This window comes from Cebus imitator, unplaced genomic scaffold (assembly GCF_001604975.1).
Source record: "Cebus imitator isolate Cc_AM_T3 unplaced genomic scaffold, Cebus_imitator-1.0 Scaffold803, whole genome shotgun sequence".
Classification (NCBI taxonomy): domain Eukaryota; kingdom Metazoa; phylum Chordata; class Mammalia; order Primates; family Cebidae; genus Cebus; species Cebus imitator.
In genome coordinates this window covers 176,642-187,622 of record NW_016108118.1, presented here as the reverse complement: position 1 = coordinate 187,622, position 10,981 = coordinate 176,642, and the positions used below count along the sequence as shown (strand labels likewise).

At 38.2% G+C, this 10,981-nt stretch overlaps 2 protein-coding genes across 2 annotated transcripts in view; both read left to right on the top strand.

Annotated features, from left to right (window-relative positions):
* LOC108297463 (protein ZNF738-like) overlaps window positions 1-5,867 on the top strand; it is a 31,607-nt gene extending 25,740 nt beyond the window's left edge. The window contains exons 2-3 of the mRNA XM_017520118.2: window positions 5,086-5,212; window positions 5,756-5,867. Coding sequence (XP_017375607.2) covers window positions 5,086-5,212; window positions 5,756-5,859 — 231 coding nt within the window. The 3' untranslated portion in view covers window positions 5,860-5,867. The remainder of the gene's footprint in view (window positions 1-5,085; window positions 5,213-5,755) is intronic.
* Window positions 5,868-6,111: 244 nt separating this feature from the next.
* LOC119469741 (zinc finger protein 708-like) overlaps window positions 6,112-10,981 on the top strand; it is an 8,823-nt gene continuing 3,953 nt past the window's right edge. The window contains exons 1-2 of the mRNA XM_037735426.1: window positions 6,112-6,122; window positions 6,274-6,296. Coding sequence (XP_037591354.1) covers window positions 6,112-6,122; window positions 6,274-6,296 — 34 coding nt within the window. The remainder of the gene's footprint in view (window positions 6,123-6,273; window positions 6,297-10,981) is intronic.

Here is a 10,981-nt window from a genome sequence, read left to right as displayed (position 1 = left end):
AAAAAAAAAAAAAAAAAAAAAGCCAGCAACAGTGATGATGCTTTAAGATGGAGATTGGTTGTCTTCATTTGTGCCAGAAGTGTTTGTGTTGTGACAATAGTACAAAGTGTAAGAGACTTTGTGCTATGCCTGCTTTCTCTAATGCTAATAATGAGCCTCGGGGAGCAACGTCAGCATTGGCAGGGGACTTATGGAAAACACTCATTTATTGGCTCTTTCCAAACCTGTAGAGTCACACTACATAGAGCGGGACCAAAATTACCAAGTAATTGTAAGCTCATTAAAGCTTGAGAGGTAATTCATAGTTAAGTGGTTCTAAGTTTAGGTTGCTAATTAGAATCAAACAGCTAATTTGCAAAAATCTCTTTACTGGTGCCCTTTCTGTCATAGGTTTTGATTAATGTTCTGGGTGGAAGCATTCATGCTGTTTTTTTTGTGGTGGTGGTGGTGTTTTTTGTTTGTTTGTTTTTTAAAGAGAGGGTTTCACCAAAGTACAGAAATGGCTGAAGTTTTTCGGTCTTGGTTCTTCTGCCTATGGGTGTGGTGGCAGCAGGTAAACATGTGGTGCTGACGCCATTCGAAGCATATTCTCAAGTTGCAGGTGTAATTTGTCCAGATAATCTTATCTGAGAAGAAATCCTAGTGAAGAAGAACAAGAAAAAAATGGCTTTCTTAATAATGAACTTTTTTTTAGATGGAGTTTCACTCTTGTTGTCCAGGCTGTAGTGCAATGGTGTGATATCAGGTCACTGCTAACTCCACGTCTCAAATTCAAGTGATTCTGCTGCCCCAGCCTCCCAAGCAACTGGGATTGCAGGCTACCACATCTGGCTAGTTTTTACAGTTTTAGTGGAGACAGGGTTTCTCCATGTTGGTCAGGCTGATCTGGAACTCTTGACCTCAGGTGATCCAGCCACCTCGGCCTCCCAAAGTGCTGAGATTACAGAGTGAACGACCATGCCCAGCAATGATGAAATACTGAATCCTTATTTTAAAGTTCCAGAATACATGTGCAGAATGTACAGGTTGATTACATAGGTTTATGTGGGCCATGGTGGCTTGCTGCACATATTGATCCATCATCTAGGCGCCCTCCCTTTCCCCCACTTTACAACAGGCCCTGATGTGTGTTTCTCTCCCTGTGTCTATGTGTTCTCATTGTTTTTTTTTTGTTTGTTTTGTTTTGTTTTTTGTTGTTTCACTCTTGTTACCCAGGCTGGAGTGCAATGGCGCAATCTCGGCTCACTGCAACCTCCGCGTCCTGGGTTCAGGCAATTCTCCTGCCTCAGCCTCCTGAGTAGCTGGGATTACAGGCGCATGCGCCACCATGCCCAGCTGATTTTTTGTATTTTTAGTAGAGACGGGGTTTCACCATGTTGACCAGGATGGTCTCTATCTCTTGACCTCGCGATCCACCCGCCTCGGCCTCCCAAAGTACTGGGATTACAGGCGTGAGCCACCGCGCCCGGGCCTGTTCTCATTGTTCAACTCCCACTTGTGAGTGAAAAGATGAGCTTTTTGGTTTTCTGTGACTGTGTTAGTTTGCTGAGGATGATGACTGCAAGCTTAATCCATGTTCCTGCAACGGACATAATCTTATTTCTTTTTATGGCTGCATAATATGCCCTGGTATATATGTACCACGTTTTAATTATCCAGTCTTATTGTGATATGGCTGGCTTATAGTTAGAACTTGAGCAATGCCATTTTGTGGAAGACAAAGCTATTTTCCAAAAATAAGTTGTAACGACTGCCCCATTCTCCTTGCAATAACTGCTGACCTTGGCTTCTGTAAAGTTGCTTGCCTTTACTTATCAGTAACTGCCAGAAGTGCTTGCCTTTGCTCATCAGAAAGTGCTGAAAAGTTGCTTGCCCTGCATACCCTCACCCTCTTGGTCCTAAATCCAGGATGTGGTTTTTCAGCTTAAAACCCCCCCGATCCCCCTGAGCTCGGAGCCACAGGTTGGAGAGATGGGAGTCCTCTGTGGTTGCCAGCATAATAAACGACCCTGCAATTTGGCATACTTTTGTCTTGGTGTAAATATTTTAATCTCGCATTTCAATACCTCATTATTGATGGGCATTTGGGTTGGTTCCATTTCTTTGCTATTGTAAATAGTGCTGCAATAAACTATTACATACATGTCCATGTGTCTTTATAGTAGAATGGTTTGTATTCCTTTGAATATATTCCCAGTAATGGGATTGCTAGGTCAAAATATGTTTCTGGTTCTAAATTCTTGAGGAATCACCGCATCGTGTTCCATGATGGTTGAACTAATGTACGTTTTCACCAACCGTGTAAAAGCATTCCTATTTCTCCACAGCCTCACCAGCATTTATTGTTTCTGATGTTTTAATAATCACCATTCTGACTGGTGTGAGATGATATATCATTGTGGTTTTGATTGGTATTTGTCTAATCATCAGTGATGTTGAGCAACTTTTCATATGATTGTTGGCTGCGTAAATGTCTTCTGAGAAGTGTCTGTTCATCTTCTGCCCACTTTTTGATGAGATTGTTTGTGTATTTCTTGTAAATTTTTAAAAGTTTCTTCTGGATATTGGACCTTTATCAGATGAATACATTGCAAAAATTTTCTCCCATCATGTAGGTTGCCCTTTTGCTCTGATGATTGCCTTTTCTGTGCAGGAGCTCTTTAGTTTAATTAGATTTTATTTGTCAATTTTGGCTTTTGTTACAATTGCTTTTTGTGTTTTTGTCATGAAGTCTTTGCCGATGCCTATGTCCTAAATGGCATTTTTTAGGTTTACTTTTTCTTGTTTTTTGAGATGGAGTTTTGCTGTTGTTGCCCAGGCTGGAGTGCAATGATGGAATGTTGGCTCATCGCAACCTCAGCCTTTTGGGTTCAAACAATTCTCCTGCCTCAGCCTCTCAAGTAGTTGGGATTACAGGCACACACCACCACACCCGGCTAATTTTTTTGTATTTTTAGTAGGGAAGGGGTTTCTCCATGTTGGTCAGGCGGGTCTCAAGTTCCCAACCTCAGGTGATTTTTCCACCTCGGCCTCCTAAAGTGCTGAGATTACAGGCATTAGCCACCATGCTCAGCCTCCTGGGTTTTCTTCCAGGATTTTTTATGGTTTTGAGTTTTACATTTGAGCCTTTAATTCATCTTGAGTAAATATTTGTAGAAGATATAAGTGAGAGGCTCTGTTTTAATTTACTGCATATGGCTAGTGAGTTTCTTCAGGACTATTTATTGAATAGAGAATCCTTTCTCCATGGCTTGTTTTTGTCAGGTTTGTTGAATATCAGATAGTTACAGATGTGTGGTTATTTCTGAGGTCTCTTTTCTGTTTTCTTGGTCTGTATGTTTGTTTTTATACCAGTACCATGCTGTTTTGGTCACTGTAGCCTTGTAGTATAGCTTGAAGTCAGGTAGGCTGATGCGTTCATCTTTGTTGTTTTTGCTTAGGATTATTTTGGCTATACGGGCTCATTTTTGGTTCCATATAAAATTTAAAGTAGTTTCTTTTTTCTAATTCTGTGAAGAATGTCAGTGGTTATTTGTGGGAATTGCATCGAAGCCATAAATTACTTTGGGCAGTATGGCCACTTTCATTATGTTCATTCTTCTTTTCTTTTTTTGAGATGGCATTGCTCATGCTGGAGTGCAGTGACGTGATCTCAGCTCACCACAACCTCTGCCTCCTGGGTTCAAGGAAGTCAAGCGGTTATCCTACCTCAGCCTCTCGAGTAGCTGAGATTATTGGCATGTACCACCATACTCGGCTAATTCTGTATTTTTAGGAGATTCAGGATTTCTCCGTGTTGGTCAGGCTGGTCTCAATTTCCTGACCTTAGGTGATCCATTCACCTCAGCCTCCCAAAGTGCTGGAATTACAGGCGTGAGCCTCCACACCTGGCCTGATGTTCTTTCTGTCCATGAAAATGGAATATTTTTCCATTTGATTGTGTGCTCTCTTAGTTGAGCAATGGTATGCAGTTCTCCTTGAAGAGGTCCTTCCCATTCCTTGTTAGTTGTATTTCTAGGTATTTTATTTTTGTAGCAGTTGTGAAGTTCATGTACTATTTGGCTCTGTGTTAATTGTTGGGTTATAGGAATGCTTGTGACTTTTTTATTTTTAGTGGAGATGGGATTTCATCATGTTGGCCAGGAATGGTCTTGATCCCTTGATGTCATTATTTGCTTGCTTCAGCCTTCAAAAGCACTCGGCTTACAGGCGTGAGCCACCACGCCTTGTGAATCTGATGTTTCTTTATGATTAAATTCACACTATTAGTTACTCTTGAGGGGGCAGTGATGCTGTGTCCTGTGTACCTCAGCACATTATAGAAATGTGTCTTCATGCTAATAACCCACTTAGTTAATAAGCTTTGTGACAGATTTCTTTCTCTATTGAGTTAATTGTTTTTCTCTTCATTATTAAGTATCTTTATGCAGCCGATGTGGATAAACAATCACTTTTAATCTGGTAGCTGCCCTTTCTTAGGTTTTCGTTGCATTTATCTATCTTTGGAAAATGAAAGCCCTCATCTTTGTTTGCAGCCTAGAAAAACTGAAAAATGCACGGGCTCGTTCACTTACTGGATGTTTGACAAAATAGATTTCTTTTGCCAAAAACATTGGCATTAGTGGTGCGCTTGTTTGAGATTCAGAAACTCAGATTGTATTCCAGATTCTCTGAATAAATAATCTGCATTAATGTCTTCAGTTTATTGTACACATTCAAATTTGAGCAGTACTTTCTAACTCAGTATGTCTTTTCCATCTGAAAAGTTTACACAGTTCATTCTGTATGATGTAAATATAGCACTCAAAAATGTACATGTTAGTGTTTATGCCCTCAGTTTTCTACCTCATTAACCAGAAAAGTACCGTCTATATGTTGATGTTGTAGACCTTATGCCATTCTCTTTTCTCACAGTTAGAGAATACCTTAGAGAATATTTCTGTGTTGAAAGTTATTTACTAGATATTGCCAGTCACTCTTGTAAGTAAGAAGCAGCTATCTTTAATTTTGTTTTACCTTGAGTCAAATTAAAAATTCTGCTCATTTTCCATTTGTTTAATATGTATGTGTGCGTGTATTTTTCAGGGAGCTTTGACATTTAGGGATGTGGCCATAGAATTCTCTCGGAAGGAGTGGCAATGCCTGGACACTGCACAGCAGAATTTATATACAAATGTGATGTTAGAGAATTACAGAAACCTGGTCTTCCTGGGTGAGCATAACTCCAATAGACAATTTAATAATATATCCTATAAGTTTTCTTTCTTTCTTTCTCTCTCTCTTTCTCTTTCTTTCTCTCTCTCTCTCTCTCTTGCTTTCCTTTCTTTCTGTCTTCTTTCTTTTTTTGTAGAATAATTTTTTATAATTTTTGCTTTCAGATCTATTTTTAAAAAAACTTCAAGATTTGTCTAGGAAAAAAGAATTTTAAGATGTTTAATTTTGACCTGAACTTTCCACATTCCTGAGCTGATCTGTGTCCTTCACTCTAAATTAGTGTCAAGTTTAGAAATTTAGTGGCGTAACATACTGTTTATTACATCTTAAAATCTGATTGCCACTACTTTTTGATTTAGTAGTACCAGGTAATGAAATTACAAATTTACAAAGTTAAAGTATGTTTTAAAATATTTTGTTATAATTTAGTATTTTAGAATTATTTTACTAAAATATTTTATTGCATTGTTTTTACTGAGCACACGACTAAGTTGGTCATTGTAGACTATGAGCAAGATTCCTGTAATTTTTAATAAAACAGGTATTGCTGCCTCTAAGCCAGACCTGATCACCTGTCTGGAGCAAGGAAAAGAACCCTGGAATGTGATGAGACATGAGATGGTAGCCAAACCCCAAGGTAGGTGAAAGTGAAAGTGAGTACAACAGATGACTCATGGAAACATCTTCTGTCTTGTCTTATCATTTAAAATCCCTAAAGATTTTACTTTTCCTTCAGTGATCTTCCTTTGCATTTAAAGTGACAACCAAAGTCCTCTTCATGGCACATAAGAAACTGCAAAATCTGATCACTCTATCATTGTTTTTGAAAATCAGATATCCTCATAATACGAAGAAATTTTATGTATTAAACTGTTTTTTAAGCTCTCTTTTTACATCATGTCTAAAATGTGTGAGAGTAGTGGTTTCTGTTCTATTATTGTTATTGTTACATTTGTGAGACGGAGTTTTGCTCTGGTAGCCCAGGCTGGAGTGGAGTGGTGCAATCTCAGCTCACCACAACCACTGCCTTCTGGGTTCAAGTGATTCTGGTGCCTCAGGCTCCCAGTTAGCTGGGATTACAGGTGCCTGCGACCACGCCAGGCTAATTTTTGTAATTTTAGTAGAGACGGGGTTTCCTCATGTTGGTCAGGTTGGTCTCAAACTCCCAACCTCAGGTGATTCACCCCCTGCCTCGGCCTCCCAAATTGCTGGGATTATAGGCGTGAGCAACTGAGCCCGGACTCCATTATTTTTGTATTGTTAATTTTTCTGCCTTTTCCTTTTATAGCCTTGAAATATAGTTTGAAATTTTAAGTTATGTTGTTGTACTTTGTTGTTTGTTTTTCAAGATTGTTTTGGCTATTCAACATTTATTGTAGTTTTAAGTGAATTTTAGAATTACATTTTCTGTTACTGTAGAAAATATTGAAATTTTGATAGACAGTTTATTAAATCGAAAAATCACTATAAATAATATGGCACTTTAACGATAGTCTTTCAACCAATAGACATGAAATGTTTTTATATTAATTTTTGTCATTTCAGTTTTTTTAATTGATGTATATTTTATTTGAAAGATATTTAAGCTCCTTGGTTTATTTGTTCTTTGAAATATATTACTTTAGTGCTATTGTAAGTAAGATTGCTTCCTTTCTCTATTTTTTCAGATCGTTTGTTTAAAGTGTATGGAAACATAACTTATACTTGTATGTTAATTTTCTATTTTGCTAATTGATTGAGTGTAATTATTACCTTAATTAGGTTTTAATGTAATGTTTATGTTTTTTATGTAAGATCAATCAAATGATCTACAAAAAGCAACTTTTTAATAATTTGTCTTAATTTCAATAACCTAAAATATTTTTTGACTAATTTTTATTGCACACACTTCCAATGCTATGTTCAGATAGAAGCGTTGAGAATAGGCACAGTATACTTTTGCATTGGTGTCTGTGAATTTGAAGGAGCAAAAACCTCTTCAACTTTCTATAAACTGGTTTCAGAAGGTGAAGACCTTCTGTTGAGCCCCCAGGGTGTTGGGATGCCCTATGGCTTTGTAGTGGAGAGTGGTTTTAGCTTGGTTACAAAGGCTGCTGGGTCTGCCTTAGGGTTCATCTTTAGTTGGCTTGTTACAAGGTGATTGGATAGTTGTAATTCCCATTTAATTTTTGGACAGACTGAATATTCTTCAGGCCTTTGCTCTGTTTGGCAGACTGTAGGTCAGGTTTCTGCACTTGGGTCTTCATATGGTAGGCTTTATATTATGATGTAGATGAGCTTGGCTTTCACTGAGTACCAGAGAGGACTTCCCAAGGTCACTGTGGCTTTCTACATAGGCAGAACTTGCCATGCACTGTGGCTCAGGGAGCTGAAACTGAGTCATGGAACTGCTTCATGGACCACAGCGAGGGCCAACGTCTTCAGGCCTGACAGCGTGGCCATAAATGGGTGCCTTCCTCCAGGCCTCTGGAAGGGTGGGATCTTTCCCAGACTGTGGCTGGGAGGAGTTTGGGATTATTACAGGGTAAGTTCAGAATTCTCAGTAGGACCAAGCTCACTGGGCCATTTTCTGGTTTATAGCCAAGAACAGGGGTCCTAGAATTTGCCACTTGAATCAAAGCCTGTCTTCTGAAAAGAATTTCTCCATCTTGGGTATTAGCAGAGTTGTACAACTTTCTCCCTGGACCTTAAAGCTTTTTTAATGGCACTGATTTTGGAGATTGGGTCTTTCTACATAACCCAGGCTGGTCTTGAAATCCTAGCTGAAGCAGTTCTGTGACTCACTGTACCATGTAGCTGTCATTACAGTTTGAGCCGTGATTCCTGTTTCTCTCATAAAGGCATTTTTGTTAGGGATGGCAGATGAATTTTCTTGCTGTCAGAAAATAGGCAAATAGGGCACCTTTTATTTTTCCATCTTAGTGATGTCATTCTCCCTGGACGTTTTAACTTTCTATTTTCTATTTTGATTTTGTCTGTAATTTTAGATTTAGACATTTATGACAATATACTAGAATTTATATGTTATGCCTGAAGTAAATTAGATAATTAGTAGGCAGGTGGAAAGTAAATGTAGGCAGCTAAATAAAGATGATAAGATTTTCACTCATTTTTGTCAGCCTATATCTAAAATAGACCATAAATCATTACCAAATATTTGTTTTATATATCTGAGGCTCTGACAATATTCTTCAAAATCTCTCTCTCTCTCTCTCTCTCTGTGTGTGTGTGTGTGTGTGTGTGTGTGTGTGTGTGTATATATATATATATATATATATATATATATATAATTTTTTTTTTTTGAGACGGAGTTTTGCTGTTGTTGCCCAGACTGGAGTGCAATGGCACGATCTCGGCTCACCGCAACCTCCGCCTCCTGGGTTCAAGCAATTCTCCTGCCTCAGCCTCCCGAGTAGCTGGGACTACAGGCACGCACCATCATGCCCAGCTAATTTTTGTATTTTTAGTAGAGACGGAGTTTCACCTTGTTGACGAGGATGGTCTTGATCTCTTGACCTTGTGATCCACCCGCCTCGGCCTCCCAAAGTGCTGGGATTATAGGCGTGAGCCACTGCGCCCAGCCTATATTTTCTTTATTTAGCAATGTAAGGATATTCTTTGCTTCTAAACTTAGATTACAGTAGTTTTATTTTTTGTAAGAATAGCATATGTTTAAAACTTAAAAATTATCTCACTTAAATGATTATTTATCAAAAGTTTGGCATTAGAATCTTCTGTTTAGGATTATACTGCATTTTATATGAAACTTTACTGCATTACAGTGGATGCCAATGATTCAAAATACTCATCTTCAATGAGTTCATAGTTACAGTAAACTATTGTAGTTATCCACACAAATTCTTTGTTAACGCTTCATCAATGTTGCATACCAGAGTTTATGAGTAAACATTTATTGTTTTGCAGTTGTGTATTAGTGTGTTTTCTCAGTGTAGGTTTTTTTAACATACTTTATTGTGTTTTTTGGTTTTATAGTGTTAGACAATTTGCAATTCTGTGTATACCGTGGGTAGTTGCGTGGCTTAATTGATAAATCAACCATATGTCTATTACAATCTGATTATATATGTGTGTATGGCTAATCTTGTATTTATGTTTTCTTAGCTGATTTTTAATGATTGCTTTATCTTGTCTAAATGGATAACATTTACCATCTTCAATCTGTTTAAGTGTACCTTTCATGCCCAGTGATGGTGGTGGTTTACATCGAATCCCCCAATTTTGGGAGACCACAGCAGGATGACTGCGTGAGTTCAAAAGCTTGAGAACAGCCTGAGAGACATATGAAGACCTCATCTCTATAAAACATTTTAAAAGTTAGCCAGACATAGTAGTACGATCCTGTCTACTTGGGAGATTAAGGAGGGAGGATTATTTGAACCTGAAAGTATGAGGCTGCAGTGAGCCATAATTATGTCATGGACTCCAGCTTGTGTGATAGAGTAAGACCCTGACTCAAAAACAGTCTCCATTTCAGGCATGTTAAGTATATTTACATTGTTTTATCAAAGATTTCTGGAAATTTTGCCATACACATTAAATGACTACCACTTTTTCCCATTTCTTGGCACTTTTCAAACACCATTCTGTTTTCTCTTTCTAAGAGTAACTGCTTTGTAGAACTCATAACATCTCTGTTTGTGGCTGGCTCATTTTATTTTGCATAATGTCATCAAGATTTACCTTTATAGTTAGAATACTTTCTGCTGTTTTGCAAACTGAGTAAATATTTTTGTATTTTTATATTTTAAATTATATCTACTGAACTATTTGGTGACAGAAATTTGCATTGCTTTTACCTATTGGCTTTCAGTAACAATGGTAAGATAATTGTGGGTATGTAAATGACTCTTCTTTATATTACGATATATGTGAGAGTTTTTATATATGTGCTGCATCCTATTGCATTTTTTATTATTATTATTATAATTTTTTTTATTTTTTGAGATGCCGTCTCACTCTGTCACCCAGGCAGGAGTGCAATAGAGAGCTCTTGGCTCACCACAATATCCACCTCTTGAGTTCAAGCAATTCTTCTGCCTCAACCTCCTGAGTAGCTGGGATTACAAGCACCTGCCACCATGCCTGACTAATTTGTGTATTTTTAGTCGGGAAAAGGATTCACTATGTTGGTCAGGCTGGTCTTGAACTGCTGACCTCATGATCCACCATCCTTAGTCTCCCAAAGTACTGGGATTACAGGTGTGAGCCACTGCGCCCGGACCATTCTATTTTATTAGTCCACTTTTTCACCTTTATACTCATAGCAAATTGTTTTAATTCTCTATCTTTCTAATGTATTTTGAAATCAGGAACTGTACTGCCTCCAACATTGTTTTGTTTTGTTTTTAATATTTTTGGGAACTTTATTGTCTGTAGAGATTCTATACACTCACGATTGCTCTTTGTATTTCTTACAAAATGCAATGAGAAATTTGAAAAACTTTGTGTTAAATCTGTTCTTTGCAACTGGGCCTGGTGGCTCACACGTGTAATCCTAGCACCTTGGGAGACTGAGTCGGGCAGATTATGAAGTTAGGGGTTCAAGACAAGCCTGACAAACATGGTGAAACCCCGTCTCTACATAAAAATACAAAAATTAGCCAGGTGTGATGGTACACACCTGTAATCCAGCTACTTGGGAGGCTGAGGCAGGAGAATTGCTTAAACCCAGGAGGTGGAGGTTGTGGTGAGCTGAGATCCCACCATTGCACTCTAGCCTGGGTGACAGAGTGAGACTCCAACTAAA